This window comes from Antedon bifida, chromosome 11 (assembly GCF_963402885.1).
Source record: "Antedon bifida chromosome 11, ecAntBifi1.1, whole genome shotgun sequence".
NCBI classification, from domain to species: Eukaryota; Metazoa; Echinodermata; class Crinoidea; order Comatulida; family Antedonidae; genus Antedon; species Antedon bifida.
The window spans coordinates 4177035-4195986 of record NC_136236.1 but is presented as its reverse complement, the minus strand read 5'-3'; the positions used below and the strand labels follow the sequence as shown (position 1 = coordinate 4195986).

Here is an 18952-nt window from a genome sequence, read left to right as displayed (position 1 = left end):
CATTAGTGGATTAACCTAAAACAATATTTTTAGCCAGTTCTACAAATCGTGTCAATTTAATAGTTATGGTACAATCAGTTATTTTTAACCACATGAAGTTATAAAATTATATATTTGAGAATGTTAATTACCTTCGTTGAGGACAAATAATTGTGTTTAATTAAAGGACTTATGTTGCCTCTGCTTTATCATTCTATCTCTAGATGTGCTTTTTTTTAAGTTGAGCCCTTTACAAAGAAATGTTTAACATTTTATTATATTTGACAACAAATTTTTTTATTTTTAACATTAAATTTATATTTTACATTTTAATTTATTTTAAACATAAAAAATATATATATTGTTGAAAATATTATTTTGTTTATTATTCTTTTTTTTTTCATTTTCCTCCTTCTTTCTACAGAAGTAAATAAATTGATATTTTCCAAGTTTTTGGGATGTCTTTAGATTAGATTAGGAAGGTTAATTCTTTTAATCAATATGTGTCATTTTAAAGAGATTATCCCAATGACTAACTTTTTTCCCGTTTTTTAATGTGATTGGATAAACTTTATGATTAGTAATTTATTCAATAAAAGAAATAATTTACTTAGTGACATTTTATTGGTTTTATATAATTCTATTTAAATAGATTAGGCATGGATTAATTAAAGATTATAGTAAGATTAACTTTGGTTTATAATGAACAGATTAGGAAAGGTATAGAACATACACCCCATTAAAAGATTTGGGTTGTATGTGTATTGGGAGTGTAGCAGTTGGGAGAAAGTGAGAAAATCTGGAAAATGGGTAGGTTTTGATTATAAAGTTTTTAGATGTTTTGAAATAGTAATAGGAAATTATGGAGAATGTTGAGTTAAAATATCATTTAGATGATCTTTCTAATGCTCTGTCTACACTATCTATTATTGACGAAAAATGTGATGTGCCCATATATGGACATGATGATGTCATATGACTACCATTTTTGGGCATATGACTACCATTTTTGGGCATATCACTACCATATTTGGGACATCACACTTTTTTAAAAAGTAAAGTGTAAACAGATCTTTAGAGAAAGTATTGGTTTGTTTCCAATTCTATGTGCTATTGATTGGTTTTTTTGTGTTTTTTTTTAATGTACATTTTTTTGCATTTTTAATAGGTAACCACTACGGCACCCCTAAGCCACCAGCAACACCGGACGCATCAGTTCCATCCACACCACAGAAGCAACCAAACCCCACAGAGAACAACCCAGACCACCGGCCTGGGGCAAGGCCATCGTCCCAGGGCAAGAGACAGAGGAACAAATCCAGCATAGAAGCAACTACGTTAAACTCAAAGATGGTTGATGAAGCGGAACAAAAAAAGCAAGAAGATGTGGATAAACGGACGACCGAACTTGGTCCGTTACCCCCGGACTGGGAGGTAGCATTTACAGACCAGGGGGATATGTACTTTATCAAGTAAGTATTGTTATTTGATACTTTAGTTCTCCTGTTAAGGGAAACACCTTCGGGACTCAATAAAATGTCTCCATGTATAATTTGATAGCTAATTTCTTTTCTTGTTTATACTGGGTAAATTCTTCAAAACAAGCATGTTACCCCAGAGTGCCCATTACAGGGCCAATATCAGCACACCATGGAAAATCTAATCTTTTTGAATAGTATACCAAGTTATTTATCATGCACTGTATGTATTTATTTATTCTGTCTTTGTACTGAATGACAATTTCAGTGCTAAAGCATTGATTTCCAAAGTGGTTCAGTAGAGAAAACAATATATTATAATAAAAATAATTCAAATACAAGTAACACAGTAATTTACATGTGAAAAAACAGCTTTATGAGAAACTACCAGTGAAATCAAAATTGAAATTCTGTTTAAATATTTCGAAAAACTTACTTAAATGGATTAAATAATACAAATTAATTCAATTGCTAGAAATTCTATTTTTATGAATGAAATTTGTTTTCAAGATTAGTTTAACAAAACTAATTGGTGGTGGTTTATGGTGGCTTAATCCAAGTGTATACTTAAACTTGTTGCCTTTCTATTATATAAATTATAAGATGAATAATGAATTGGCAGAATTGAAGGAAACCATCACCGAGTGATGTCATCAATTAATGATGTCAACTTGTAATAATTATTATATATTTGTTTAAAGCTATTGAAAAAAGAGGGGCTACATACATACATATTAATAGATAGATGTTCAGGACAAACATAATCCACCATTTTAGAGCATCGGATGTCTGCCCTCTGTTGATTTACTGTACCAAAAGAACAGGATATTGTTTGTAGTGGTGCTGTAGCTTGGTATTTAACATGCATGCTTTCCAATCATAAGGTCCAGGGTTCAATCCTTACCTAGCACCAAGGTTGTAACAACTGTGTTTACTGCACCCCATAGACTTCCAGTTTAAAAGCAGTGTATCCATCATATAACTTTGATTTTTTGTTAGTATGAAAATGAACATTTTTTAGTAAACAACATCAGGATATGGGCACTTTAAAGATGTTGCACAGCCATAACATTTTTATATTTGTTCACATGATTGTGAACATGCATTTCAAAAAAATTAAGGAAAGTAACGGAAAATCTCTGTATGCCAAAAGACAAAAGACGATAAAAACATTGTGACAAAAATATCTACCAGCCAATTTCACAAACAGGATAATAGATTTTTAGGATTGTTGCAGTAGATTAGAAATAAAGTAATAATAGATTTTTAGGATTGTTGTGGTACATTAGAACTAACATATTAATAAAAACGTTAATAGAGGGGTGTTATAAATCACACAACGAGGAAGCAAATTAAATCCGTAGCACAACCTAAAGGTGCTAAGCAGAAAAGCAGATCTTTCCTACTGCTTACATCCTGCAGGAAAAGGCTTGGCATCTAGGAACCCCTTTACTACACTACGTTTACAGTATATGTTTCATCATACTTGTTTATAATATCTGTTGAAATTCCTTCTGGATATATTTTTCTTCTTTAACTTCGGTAAGTGATGTTGGAATCTTATTGACGTATTGGGTACATTTAAGTTTTCATTGGTCACCATGTTATTAATATATTCTCGCTAGGAACCTGGATGTAGATATTGTTGTATACCAACCTTTAGTGAAGTTACAATACAGGTTATTCCCATTTAGTCAAACCGTACCTGCAGATGATTGAGTCATATGTTAAGTTATCACTGGAGAGCTTTTCACGAAAATCAGGAATTTTACTATCATCTTTGACACTCCAACGAACAGTTTTTTTAATTACAAATTTTCTCAATTTCAATATAATTCTTAGACAGGACTACTAGGCTATTGTTGAATGTGAAGGAAATTTGTAGGAGTATGTACTATGTATGACTAAAGTATGGCCAAGTCCTATGGTGCCTGGGTATGAAAAATGGCATAGTAGGATTATACTTGGGCATGTGATTACTCAAGTTTTAGTACCGTATACAATTTAGAACACTAAGTAATGTAATGGTGCATTTCTATGTGTGTCAATTTCTTTCTTATGTAATGGATATTGCATAACACTTCAAGATAACATAGTCACAAACATATCTTGTTGGAAGTTCTGTTATTTAGTTTTTCTCTAGCCATCCTTTTTACTATTACTTTATATGATGATGTATTTTAAAACACTTCCAACCATCCACAAGTAGTACAGTACTTAAGCTTCTAGAGTCCCAGTCAAACGAAAACAACATTTTTCTTCTAATTTTGTCTTAATAGCGATATAGGAAAAAGTTGCCAATCATTGTCTCTTACAAAAATGTTTTGTGTATTTGATATGAATACCATTTACTTTTTATTTTTTTCTAGGAACTAAGTTTTATATTTGGCAAATTTTCCTTGAAATTAGTTTTTCATTCATTGGCATATTTGGAAATTTCATTGTTTTCAGATGTTTTTCTCTTTTCAATTAACATAGTTTTTCAATGTATAAATCAGACATTTTTAGTGCAAAAATCTGTAAATTATATTAACCGTAAGATGCAATTTTAACTTAATTCTACCTCAGTTAGGTAATTTGACAACCAGTTGTCAAATGTTTTTCTTAAAATGAGTTAAAGCAACTAGAACCTGGTTGCTTGAACTTGTAGGATTATGGTTCAAGTGAAAACAACATTCCTACCAATCATTATAGGAGTGAGATTGTCAAAATTACTTAGCAAAAAAAAAATCTTTTTAACCTTGTTTTAAGTCAATGGCATACTTAAAGATATATTAAAAATATTTGTTTTAAATATTTTTTTTTATATGCCATTTTTTAATACTTATTAACTTCAACCAAAAATTGGATCGGGAAAACAACATTATTTACCTGAAGAATTGTAATTTAAAGCAAAAATATTCAAGTTGTCTGTAAAGCAATGGGATTTTGGTTAAATTTTAATTATTTTGTCTTTTTTTAAGTGAAACCATTATTTTGTTTCTTTACGTAAGTGAATAATTTGATTAAAACTACCATATGACTTATTAAAAGTCTTACTTTATTCATCTTTGTTTTTCATGTTTTTGGAAGACAATACATCTTTAAGTCAGTTTTTAAGAAACTAAGCAGTTTTTTTTCTTAAATCTTAAACGATCAAGTCCATTCCATAAGATAAAAAGAACTGGTTTAGTTAGTAAATTAAAATTGTACATTTTCAAAATACAGCTTGTACAAATACATACCTTCCTTCCAAAATTATTTTATTATATCAAATAAATTGTTTTATCTTTCCACTGTATTTTTTTTATTTTGAAAGAAAAAGATATCAGTATATTAAATTATTTTGACTGGTTATTATTTGATTGTGTCAATTTTCGCATGATACCTGGCCTCCGCAATAACAAAATGACTCAGAATTCAGAATGTTGCTATCAGGTCATCGACTTCATCTACCTGTTAGAGCATTACCTGTCCTTCCTGTCTGGCTGTCCAATATAGATATTGAAACAAGCCTAAAATGGAAACAAACACACAATATTAAACTCAAAGCTACAGGGGAAAAGCTAATTTTTATTTTGTAGATACAGATATTCTTGGTAATTAGTAGATATTTAAATATTATATATATGTCCCTCTGGTATTCATGTCCTTGTATAGGAATCCTTTATCCGAATCACATACTATTATCCTTATATAGGAATCGCATGACCTTATATGAGAATCACATATCCTTATTTAGTTATTGCATATCCTTATTTAGTTATCGCATATCCTTATTTAGTTATCATATATCTTTATTTAGTAATATCATATGCCCACATATATAGTTTTCTTCCTAAGTAATCTTATGGTAGAGAACACACCTTCTAGTATAAACATTAATAAGTTTACATAAACAAATATTTAAAATAAATTTATCTGATATATTTTTGTAATCACAAAACATTGTTTTTTTTATCAACATTAATATTGCAAAAATGGTTGTAAAATTTGTGAATGTGAATGTGAATGTTACATTCTATAGATGTGTTGTGAATATGTTCACGTACTTTCATTACAAAAAATTCACACACTAACTAGATTTAAAATGATCAGTAGTTTTACTGGTTAATTTTTACAAGATTTTCTACACAATTGTTTGTATGTCCTTTTAGCTAAAGGATTTATCTCAAAATGAAGTAACATGTGAATTGAATTATATATTTATATTTTTTATCGCTTTTTAGTCACGTTACAGAGTCGACACAATGGTTGGATCCAAGGCTGGAAATGAAACGAAAGAAAGATCTTCTTGAATGCCAAGACGATGGTAAACATTTTTTTAAGTAAACAAATTTATAGTAATGTCTGTCTGTCTGTCCCCAGTGTCTGATAATAAATTTGTTTTTCTTAATTTAATTGTCCGTCTAATCTATGCTATTATTAAATATACAACTTTAGGCTCCTACATAGCATTGGCTTTGTTAAAACCTACATTTCCCCTTGTTCAGTTTAAAGCTAAAACTAGACAACAAATATGGTAGTGATATGCCCAAATATGGTAGTGATATGCCCAAATATGGTAGTTGTATGCCCAAATATGGTAGTGATATGCCCAAATATGGTAGTGATATGACATCATGTTCACATATGGGCACATCACATTTTTTTATCACATAAAGTTTGATAGTGTAGACAGAGTTTTAGAGAATGTATCCCTTGAATAGCATGGGTTTTTACTGTAACAGCAGTGTGTGCTGCAAACCAACAGCTTGACGTCCCATCCATTTTAAAATAATTATTTGCAATGTACAATTTTGTGAGAAAGATGAATTGGATTGAAATGATACAGCTTCAAATTTGTTTTTGTATTTTATTGCAGAATTACCGTATGGATGGGAAAAAATAGATGATCCTCAGTTTGGTTGCTATTACATAGAGTAAGTTATTGTATATGAAATAAAAACATCTATTTACCTAAAAAAATTGCATATCCTAATATAAAAATTGCATATCCTAATATAGGAATCATGTATCCATATAGAGAATCCTGTATCCTTATAGGAATCATGTATCCTTATATAGGAATCCTGTATCCTTACGAATCATGTATCCTATATAGGAATCATCTATCTTTATATAGAAATCATGTATCTTTATATAGAAATCATGTATCTTTATATAGAAATCTAGTATCCTTATATAGGAATCATTTATTCTTATATAGGAATCATGTATCGTTATATAAGGAATCATTTATCCTTATAGGAATCACATATCCTAATATAGGAATCATGTATCCTTATATAGGAATCATTCATCTTTAAAACACATATCCTTATTTAGTTATCATGCCCTGAACGAGGTCTGTACCTTCATATTTTAAAACCATTTTTACAATTTTGGTTTCATTCTTCCTTAAATTCGAAGTCTTTATAATTTCGTAAAAATGACACCTGGATAACATGTTGAACGGCCTTATTTTTTTGCAAATATAAAGGCATGCGAAAATAAATCGCTTCAAGATATTACCAAACGTTGTGAATCATTGAAATTTAAATCAAATTATCGCAAAATGATCGAGAATTAACGATGACTACAATTAATTTAATTAAACCAAAATGTGCTTGAATAAGATTCCCATAGCATTAGTAAAAATAGCCAATTATTTATAAGTGGATTATAAGAATAGGCTCATGACAAAGCACTTTGCTCTTATTTCATATGTTTTTTATTTTCTTCTTCCAAAACAAACACAAACATTGAATTATAGAGGGGGTAATTTTACCAATATGAAAAACCGAAACGTCAGTTATATCAGGGATCATAGAGAATTATAAGGTGTAAAAAACGTAAGGGTGAGGCGGGAAACAGTACATTTTTCAAGGGCGTGTGGCGCAGTGTGTTGGACGTTCGACTACTGATCATGAGATCAAGGATCAACTCTCGACGCATTGCTTGTATCCTTAGGCAAGATACTTTATTTACGTTTGCCTCTCTCCACCCAGGTGTATAAATGGGAACCTGGTTAGATCAAGACACAAATTTGCGCTGATTACTAGCTGCATTATGGGAGTATGTTTCCATAGGTGTTTGATCCAAAAATCCAGGATATTATTATTATTTTTTGGTATAGATCCCTTGGGTGGGTGTAATGTGGAAATTAGGCTTGGTAAAAGACTTTTAAATAATCTTTAGGCTGGGTAGAAATTCAGGTATGAAACCTTTTGTTATTTTTTTTTAAGCCAATATTGAAAAGTGCACTGAAATGCCAGAATTACTCATTTTTTATGATTCTCTTTTTTTCAATAGTCATGTTAACAGAAGAACTCAATATGAAAATCCTGTAGTACAAGCTAAGAAAGAACAAGGCAAATCCTCAACGTTACCAAGAACTAACAAGAAAGGCAAGACACCGCCTCCTCCCCCACCCCGAACGGTTAGCGAGGGTAACATATCTTCAAAAGCCACCTCTGCAAAACAGGCCAACGGACCAGTGGAGACTGAATCGGCGTTTACCCCTACTATGTCCCCAACAGGTACATAAGTGTATTTTTTACTCTTTTATTGAATATAATACAGTATGTCAAAATTGCCCTACTGCAGTAACTACATTTTATATCAAATGTTTTGCCCTACGTAAATTGTACTTCATACTAATGTCATTGAAAACTCTGTAATTCTCTGGTGCAACTCGAACCCACAAACTTCATTGCACTAGATAGCGAATGGTGTTCATACTTCCAGGCCACCAAGCTTACCCTGATAGCTAGGGTTTAATTCAAGACCAAGGAAGCAGCGTGTACTGCACCAACAATTATTGTCCTTTTGTCTCATAGCATAGAAATGAACTATAGAAATGTGTTATAAAGCCAGCCTAGAAAGTTTTAAGTTTGAGCCCACAAAGGTCTAGAAGTTTGAGCCTAGAAAGGATAACGGCTTGAGCCTAGAAAATCTAAAGGCTTTGGGCCTAGAAAGTCTAGGAGTTTTTGCTTAGAAAAGATACTGTTACTTTGGAATCGGAAGAAAGATTCTTTACTGACGTCCAATGATTGATTGGTGTGAAAAATAGTTTAGAATGATGATATTTTACAAATGGAGCCGAGGAGTCTTATTTTCATTTCCGTGTCGTCAACATAATAGCATTTTGATTAAAGTGATTAAATTGGCTGAGGTATTGGCTATCATTACGCTCTCTCAACTAACTTGTAGCATATTATTATTGTCAACCTGGTCAGTCTGGTGACTTTCTCCACACCTATTCTAAAAAACCTGTCGTATTTTGGACATTATTATTACATAATATTAGATTCATAATTTGAATTTCACAATTACACAACAAATAAGAAACATTACTTACTTATTATATTTTTCTTTTTTACTTGTTTTTTTGTACTTCAATTTTCATTAAAGATATACTGTACTGTCTCTAAATGACCCCCTTTGACAAAAAGTTGCCAATTTTAATGTCACATAATAATTACTCACTTTTAACAAAAATGGATCAAACCTGAAAATATTTTTCTTGAAAGGTTTATTTTAATAATTTTTGTAAAAAGTGAATAACTTTGTTAAAGCTACAAAATGGCCGATTCAAAGTTTTGGGGGACAATATTGGATTAATTTTTACAGATCACCTATCTGGAATATATGTTTTCGAATAATAAGATCATTATCTCTTTCAACAGCTTCGGAGTGGAGAGCAATGTTCACCAGTAATCCTAATGAGCTGAAAGGCACCAGAATCAAGACCACCCTACTCAAGAGCAATAGAGGCTTTGGCTTCACCATCATAGGTGGAGATGACCCTGAAGAGTTTCTCCAAATCAAAAGTGTGGTAGAGGGAGGTCCTGCTTATGATGATGGTGTCTTACAAATGGGTTAGTAAATTAGTTTAATTTGTTAACTTCCTCAGTATTTAAGGGTATACCACTATAAGTATCAATCATTTAAAAAACTATCCTGCTAGCAGCAGCATCATCATCATCATTACTGCATCATCATCAACATTATCATCATCATCAACATTATCATCGTCACCATCATCATTATCACCATCGTTATCATCATCATTATCATCATCATTATCACCACCATCATCATCAACATCATCATTATTTCTACCAATACAGTCATTATTATTAATATTGTCATCTACTTGAACTAGTCTCAAGATGTCTGTAAATTTTTTTTTTTTTTTTAGGTGATGTTCTTGTGTATGTAAATGACACGTTAGTATTAGGTTTCACCCATCATGACGTGGTCAAAATGTTCCAGGCGGTTCACCCCGGAGAGCCTGTTGATCTAGATGTTTGCCGGGGTTATCCATTGCCGTTTGATCCGGAAGATCCTTATACACATGTAGTACCAAATTCAAAGAAACCGCAAAGTGATAAAAGCAGACAGGAATTTGACAATGTTTCACGCACCAGTATCAGTAGCCAGGATCATCCTGAAGACTCGCGCTATTCAAAATATAACGATGTGCATAAATCATTACCGGATCTTTCACAAAAACATGCACCAGAGGAATTGAACAAACGTGCTAAGACTCCCACACCGGGCAAGCAGGGTTACGGAGATCCGCAGGTGTCTCCCGAGCATCGAGCTAGTTTAGAAAAACGTGATTTCATAGACATTGGCGTCACGAAAGGAAACATGGGATTCGGTTTCACGATAGCAGACAGTCCGTATGGCCAAAAGGTCGGTATTGATTGATGAAATGAATTATAATAATAAATAGAAACTTCATGAAAGTGAAAAATTATGTAATTCAAAACTATCAAATAAAAAAACTAACAATTCCAACAAATAGAAATGCTTAAAATTATGCTGTATATTACAATTCATAAATTAAGAAATGTTGAAAGAATTTTAAATTGCCAATAAGAAACTGAGATTATTAAGTATACCAGTATCAATTGGTTCTCGAAAAGACGTAAATCTTTATATTTGTTGCTAACATAGAGTGGACCATTTCAAAATTATTCTACTATTTATAAATAATGTTTTTGTCTAAATCCCTAAAATTTCCCCACAATGTGTCACTCAAATTATTTATTTTTAGCCCTCCTTGACTATAAAGTCAAATACTACATCCATAAATATCTTTAACTCTTCAATTAACATTAAACTAATTACATTATGTCATCTTCTGTGTTTGCTTTGTATCAGGTGAAACAAATCCTCGACAGCGAGCGTTGTAAAACTTTACGTGAAGGCGACATTCTTATGGAGATCAATGATGAGTATATTCGAGACCGACCACATACGTACGTTGTTAATCTTCTGAAGAACTGTCCCAATGGGGTTGAAGCAGCGCTTGTCGTGCAAAGAGGAGGTGGGTTTCTTTATTTTTATTATCAATGTGTGTACAGTAGTTTAAATTTTTTAGTTGTCCAAGATATAGGACTTTGTAGTTTAATGTTGAGACATTACCTGGCTTTTGGTTTTGAGAATTTCCTAACCTACCTTGTATGTTGTATGAGAGAACTGTGCAACAAAGATTCACAAACATTTCTCAAGAGGGCAGTACAAAGAATGATGTACTACTGCCCTCTTGTGCCAAGTATATAATGTTCCATAGTTTTCAATGTTGTTAAAATCTCAGAACATTTGTATGATCTATGAGATATTCATTATCAAACTTCTCAAAAGAGGGCAGTACAAAGAATGATGTATTACAGCCCTCTTGTGCCAAGTATTTAATGTTCCAAAGTTTTCAATTTCGTCAATCTCTGAACTTAATAGTCTGATAGAAAACTGTGCAAAAACGTTCATTCTCGAACTTGTCAAAAGAGGGCAGTACAAAGAATGATATACTACTGCCCTCAAGTATTTGATGTTACAAAGTTTATTTCTGAATTTGTGACATTTGTTGAGAGAATTTTACAAGGAAATAATGTGACATTTTATGTGACATTGACAATGACATTTGTTGAATATATGTGATGTGTTGGAATGTTGAAATACCCCTTGCTGTGATATGTCTTTCAGAGTAAATTATTATCAAGTTTGTTATTTAAGTATTTATGACCCATGACTTAGTATGACTAAGTTCCTAGGTGGTTTATTTAATTGTACACCTACAATTGTGGTGTCGTTCTTCTAGTACTTAGGCATTCAATACCTCATTCTAACATAAACAAGTGTACTTTAACTATACACATCTATTCTCTCTTCTATGCAAAATGGTTAATTATTCAAATTTATGCAGAATTTCACCAACTCTACATTTCAAACTCTATTCATCATCCAAAAATTAAAATACAGAAGTGAGCCCTCTATGATTTATTAACTCATTCATTCAATCAATATGATATGATTATCATTTTGGAATATTATTACACTAGAACAAAGTATCCATAAGATGTTAAGACAATTACTGTTTTAATACGACCAAGTATAATCCCATGCTCAAATATAGTCCCATCTACTAATTATGACTAAATTTAGACACAATAAGAAGACACTGGTAAAACAATGATAACTAATTTAACCAAAGTACAATACCAACCCTTAATTTTTGCAAAAGAGAGAGAGAAATGCAGACTTGTTAATGTTCATAAATCTTTATTGCATATATACCATTTCAAATGGGGTAAAAAAATTGACCAATCGTAAGCACGTACATTTAAACATTTTATACTAAATTGAAATAAATTCTTATCAAACAGCCAAATCAACCAAATGTCTCCTTTCATGCTACTGTTAATAAACATCATCCATTGTGTTTTAAGTATTTGCGATAAAATACCATCGTAAGGTCATAGGTCAAAGAATATTGTATCCTTAAAGAATGTTCGATGGAGGTGACGACAACAAGTAGCAATAAAATTGAGAAAGTTACCAACATTTGTCCTATTCAGATTTTCTACTATCACATTTCAATTGTATTTTAGTGGTATGTTTGTGCTACTGTAGCCTTCCTGACAATCCTAGCACCCTAGGTTCATTCCTAACTACAACATTTCTTTATCGTGTCGATAACTGTCGAAATAAAGCATTTTTTCAAATTCGTGTACTGGTTGAAAGAAACCAAGAACAATTTTTAAGCAACTGATGTTTAAGGTCAAGTGATGTTTAAGGTCAAGTCATTTAAGGTCAAGATCAACCAATCAACACTAACATCTTTGTAGAGCAATTCAAATCTCTTTATAATCCATCTTTATTTTTGTTTACTACATTTTTAATGACCTCCATTGTGGTTTGGTGTTAATTTGTTTTTTACTTAATTTCTTCAAAGTCTAGTTTAAGATTTTTATCTCTGAACAAAATCAGAGACTTGAACAATATTTTCATTCAATACTATTTTTAAAAATGTTTCTAATAAACAAAAATAAATAATACAGTAGTATTGTTTTGAAAAAATTTATGGAATTTTATCAAAATATTAGTTGTTGAGAAATATTGTAGAACAGTAGAATTTTATCAACACAGGTATTTGCAGACGCCAAAAATTGAATGAGACACAATTATTTTATTCTATTTTATTCAATTCACAACCAACAGAGATAAAAGAAAATCCACTAACAGACTGAGATAAAGCTCTGTCTACACTATCAAACTAGTTTGACAAAAAAGTGTGATGTGCCTAAATATGTTAGTGATATGCCCAAATATGGTAATGATATGACATCATTGTGGCCATATATGGGCACATCACATTTTTTTGTCACATAAAGTTTGATAGTGTAGACAGAGCTTAAAACAAAACAAGGAATACAATACACAAAACAACTTGTACTATTAAAAAATGTGCATAAACATTCAAAGTATTAACATTTTAAATAATTATAAACCTCTCTTGCTAAAAAAGGTACATGAATTAAATTCATAGAGCGAGTACAATTTTTTTTTAAATATGTAAATATAATAAATAGAAGTTAATAAACACTTTAGGTAATTTGATGTTTTCAATCTGAGAACAGCATTCCACCAAACTAGTTTTTCAAAACTTAATTGCACAGTTTCAAATAATTTAACAGTGTTAAACTATTTAAACATTATTTCCACATACACAAAAACTTGTATAATAGTTGGCAAGAACCTGTTTATTCCTCAGGTGACATGACACACCTTTGCACCTGGTCCATATTAAATATTAAAGTGCATTATTAATCCTACTGGAAGGAATGTTGAATCTTTATAGCAACTTAAGCCCCTCAAAGTTAGAAGTTAGATTTTATCTGTTCAATTTGCAGATCTTGTTAAATTTTATTCTACTGCAGTTATTGCAGTATCTCCTTTTTTTTAAATGCGATAACATATGATTTTAATCTATTATTAACAAAGTTTTATCTTTAACTGCAATAAAAAGGTGTGTACAATTACCCACAAAAGCCAGATATTACATAACTGTTTAGTAAACAACAGTTAGTAAACAAAATGCAGTAACTTACCTTACAATGAAGCCTTTTAGGATTTGATGAATACATTATTAATAATACTATTTCTCTCTCCACCCCCTTCATTCTGGTTCATTAGCTAATCCACCTGCTTTTTGTCGTTGTTTATATGTTTTGAGAAAACATTTAAATAAAGTTATACATACAATTTCAGTTTATACAGTATTTCATACTTTCTTATTTCAACTGTCAATCTTCCAACACCAGTTTAAATAAATAAAGTTTTCAATTAGGTACCTCCTTCCTACTTTTAAGTGGTTTAGATTATATAATTACTCCTTTTTCACCAACACTCAAAATAAAACACACATGGGCCCCTGTAGAAAAACAACAATAGCTAGTTATGAAAGTAAACTTAAAGGTGTTACGACAGACAAAAATACGCTACAAGGCTTTTCTTAAAGTCGATTGTGTCCTCGGGCTCGATACACGTGAATAAACATTCCAATCTTTTTAGAACAGTTTAGTATTTGTTGTTGCACACTTGATTGTAAAGATCGCGTGTAAATTGAAATTCCTTTATTCGTATGACATCTAACGTGTGCCATATCTGTAATTTATTTAATTTGGGTTTTTTTTAAACATTTCTCTAGGATTTTTTTTTATTATTTGCAGAACTCATTACATTTTTTCTTTCTTTTTTCAACCATTATTTTTCTTTTTTTATAAATATTTATTTTAATCTCAATGTGTTTTTCTCCAAAATTTAATTCATTGTTTCTATAAAATAGAAACCTTTTAGCATGATGCTATCTGCATAAAATCACAATGATTTTCATTTGATTTAGAATGTATTCGCATAAAAAAATCATAAACAAACCTTGGAATTGTAGAGTCCATCACTTCCTCCTCCCTGCTGATTCCACTCTACTTTCACCTTGCATGCACACCTGAGATGATGTCATCACTACCATATTTGGGAATATCACTACCATATTTGGGCATGTCACACTTTTTTGTCACATGAAGTTTGATAGTGTAGACAGAGCTTTTCTTCTTGTTGTTTTTTGATTAATATTGGGCAAGTAAAAATTGTTTTAGATCAACTTGTAGACATTGGTTGCCCAAAGGACAACTTAATTTGTACAAATTCTTTAAGCCCAGAATATAAAGTACTATGATAAACAATTACAACATATGTTTCTACCCTTGGGATTAAAATCTGTTATTTATTTAACTTGACATAATGGAGGAGGGATGGTGATAAATCAAATTTAACTTGATATACCAATAAACAATGGATATTTAAATTTAAATATTTTAGCATGTATTCTTGATACAATGATACTGAATAACAATAGGAAACTTGTACTTTATATTTATTATTATACACACACATGTACAGTATTAATATATTTAATTAAAAGCAATTATCATAAATAAGTAAATCATTTCATTTATTTGTTTGACAAAAAACGTCTGATAATAATGTTTCATTCTCGTAATATTCAATTAAATAAGTAATTTGAATAATTCAATTTTATACTGCATCAGATTTTAAAAGAATACTTTATCTACAATTGCCAAAATATCAGAGAAAAATAATAACATTGAGACTAAAACAAGAAAAAAAAGGGTACAGAAAGAATAGTTGAGTTAATTTTCAAAGAGTTCATCATACCAAAAGTATGTTGTTATTATTATTAATAAGTTTAGTATCTTTGGTCGTAATCCACTTTTCATGGGTTTATGAACATGTAATAATAGTTCCATAAGATAGGAAGGTGTATCAGCAACTTTAAATTAGATTTTTGTCCAAAACATAAAGGAGTGGAACCATTACAAATAAATCATACTTAACACCAAAATAACAACTTGAATATGTCACGTCACTAGGGGTAATCACCATGGTAACAGATACATTCCTGGTATGTGATTTACTTTCAAATTTGCTTACATGGAAAAATAAAGAATGGCTTTCAGAGAAATTTATTGGTAAAGGAAAATTGAATTAATAATATGGAAATATGGATGATTGAGAGTCACACGAAAATAAACCGGCCAAGGCCAAATAAAACCAACATTTTTAAGTCCAGGATTTGGATTTTTTTGATCAGGAACTTTACAATTAGCTATTTAATTGTTATATCATTAGTTTGGTAGTTTCAAAGTATGCTATGTATAAAATTTGAAGAAAAATCAATAGTTTTTCCACTTCTAACATTCTTTAATAGGTTTCCCTTAAAAGGTGCAAAACGATAACGCAATCTTAATTTCCTATCATATTTTTATGCCGTTTATAACACATCGTTCTTTCCTTCTTTATCTGTTTTTTTTTTCAATACCAACAATATTTTAATAATTTCCTATTTGCTTTGATAATGCTTAGCCAGGCATGCCTGTACCTTCCTTCCGGATCAACCGTCCTATCTATAGTTACGTTTCCCTTATCTATTTTACTATAAAGTTTAAATAAATTTGTTATGTTGGTACAAAGAAAATATTTTGAAACCTTCTAATGAGTGTGTTGCACTTAAGTTTATTCTAAATACAACTTTCACTCAAAGTACTGTAGAATTTAAACAAATCTGAAAGAAGCCTTTCTTTTAACCGATTTTTAGATCATCAAACAATCTTTAGATAACCTAAAATGATAGAAATGAAACAAATTTAAATTCTTTCTTGAATATTGTTATTTGTATGAAATTATCATAGATGTTTAATAATTATTTATACTATTAATTATAATCATTTTTGTATTTATTTTCATGCAAACAAATGGCCGTGACATTTAAGTGCTAATCCACAAAAAACAATTTAATGTCAATGTCATTAGCAATTAAATTCATATTAGTAATTGGTATGTTTGTCATTGACAAAGCCATTTAAATATGCCACTAGCTTTCCATGGACCAATAACAAGTAGCCTCATTTGCATAATAATAACATCATGAGACGCTGTCATTGACAAGTAGTGTGACACACTATAGTAATATTTTAATATCAAAACAATCTCTAGGCCTCATTCAACAATTTCCAAACCTAGTGTGAGATGGTTTAAAAACTCCTATAATAATCCTTTAACCACCCAAGACATTTTCAGCATACCAAACTTTGGTAGTCTGACATTGGGGTCTCTGAGGACACGCTTCAATGGTTTCTGTTTCTCTCTTCAAACAAGCTTACAACTCCAAGTTGAAGGATATAGCAGTTGAACTTAATATACATAGGGAGTGTTCTGTTACAAAACAATAACAAATGTTCGTTAAATAGGATTACAGACAAGATAAATATTAATTGTTATGTTTCTGTGGGATTGTTTATTTATGTTTCGGATCATACCTGCGAGATGTTAGCACATTGTTGAGAGTTTTTTTTTCTTGGATTTTTATACTGTGTGTGTGTACCACTTGTTGCCATAATGCCTAACATTGTCTTGGATTCTAAATTTGCTGCAGGTATGTTGAAGCCCGTCAAGAACATGAACATGCTCGGAAAATTACCAACGGTAAGTTTATATTTCTTGCTTTGTTTGTTTCTCTCATCAATTAAATACCGTATATAACCGAGTATCCCATGCTTGACTATAATCCCACCCCTAATTTAGGTTGGCTAAATTTGACAACATACTTTGGTATTATTCCATTGCTAACCCTAACCCTAATTTTCTCCAAATTTCATACCCATGGTACTACAGTATACTCGGTCATATACAGTACTATTCATTTTTGTACCAGGCTGGTTAATACAAAGTTCAAGTTACAAGCACTATAATTTGAGGACCCACATTACTTGTAAATGAGAAACATTGATATACTCCTCCCTTTATAAATAACCCTATTTCCATTTAAAATCTCAAATATATATTTTGGTCAAAGTTAAGAACTGAGCCCACCATCTTTTCCTCCAATACCGAACCAATAACAGCGTTCAAACACGCAATTGATTTGGTGTTTTTACCCAATTTTAAAAAAATGCCAATTTCATCCTGTTCTTGTTACTAATGAAAATTGAGCCATTTAATATTTACTAATGATTTCCTTATGTAACAAGTTCTAAATTGAAGGTGAAATATTTTTTTCATTTTTATTTTAAAACTGAAAATATGTGTGTGTTACATACAGTAAGTTATATTATTTTAAACCAAATTATAAACCATTAAACATATTTTATAATGAGATACTTGATTTTTTATATTAAAATGAATTAATAATAACCTTTACAGACACTGCACTACAACTACATTGTGTGACAGGATCTAGAATATAAATACTTTAAATTAAAAATCAATATTTTCTATCGATCTCGTTTTTGTCAGCTTGCTAGAATAAGCAGGTGGAATTTAGTATTCTTGCAAACAATGTTAAAGGTTAAGCTCTGTCTACACTATCAAACTTTATGTGATGTGCCCATATATATGGACATGATGATGTCATATCATATCACTACCATATTTGGGCACATCACACTTTTTTCATAATGTAGACATAGCTTTACAAACATGTTAAAGGTTATAAAATGTTAAGAGAACTGGAGTTTAGTGCAAAATAAAAAGAGGAAATTAATATCACCTGAGACCTGTGATATCATTTATAATGTGCCAATTCATCAGCTGTTACCTACAAAATAAAACCCAAGATGTTTAAAAAGAGCAATGTGGCATAATGGTAAGGGATGTTGGACTATAGTACTGTAGTATGTGGCATGGGTTTTAGAGAGAAAAGGTCACCCATAAAAAGGATAAATTAAATTTTTCTGATGGATGTTTTATACATTTAGTTCATGATAAAAGCATTTAACAAGTTAAATATCATTTAATACCAACTTCTGTCCTCTTTGATTGATTGTCGATCAATTCATTGACACCTTGGAAAGACAACCTGTTACGCATTGCCTACCGTATGTACATAATGATATAGCTAATACTTAATAGGAATAGCAATATAATAGCTCACTTTTACTTATGAAAATTTTTCAATAATAAAACAATATGCAAATTAAACTATGCAGACATCTTTCGACTTTACGATTATTATAATATTACATTGTGTTACATTGTGTTTATAGATCTTCTTTAATATAGTAGTTAATAATGTGATAGTGCAAGAAATAATCTTGTATTTGTAGTAGTATAATAATAGACAGGTGGTTATAACATATTTGCATAATTGGTTGCCATGGATACAT

The 18952-nt window shown here is 30.7% G+C and overlaps 1 protein-coding gene across 5 annotated transcripts in view; it reads left to right on the top strand.

The window, feature by feature from the left end:
* The window catches only part of LOC144855789 (membrane-associated guanylate kinase, WW and PDZ domain-containing protein 3-like), an 88284-nt gene that overhangs the window by 43391 nt on the left and 25941 nt on the right, over window positions 1–18952 (top strand). For all 5 annotated transcript variants that reach the window (XM_078713724.1, XM_078713721.1, XM_078713725.1 and 2 more), the window contains 8 exons: window positions 1148–1451; window positions 5666–5748; window positions 6301–6358; window positions 7731–7957; window positions 9107–9298; window positions 9622–10121; window positions 10593–10758; window positions 17224–17273. In XM_078713724.1, the coding sequence (XP_078569850.1) occupies window positions 1148–1451; window positions 5666–5748; window positions 6301–6358; window positions 7731–7957; window positions 9107–9298; window positions 9622–10121; window positions 10593–10758; window positions 17224–17273 (1580 nt within the window). The remainder of the gene's footprint in view (window positions 1–1147; window positions 1452–5665; window positions 5749–6300; window positions 6359–7730; window positions 7958–9106; window positions 9299–9621; window positions 10122–10592; window positions 10759–17223; window positions 17274–18952) is intronic.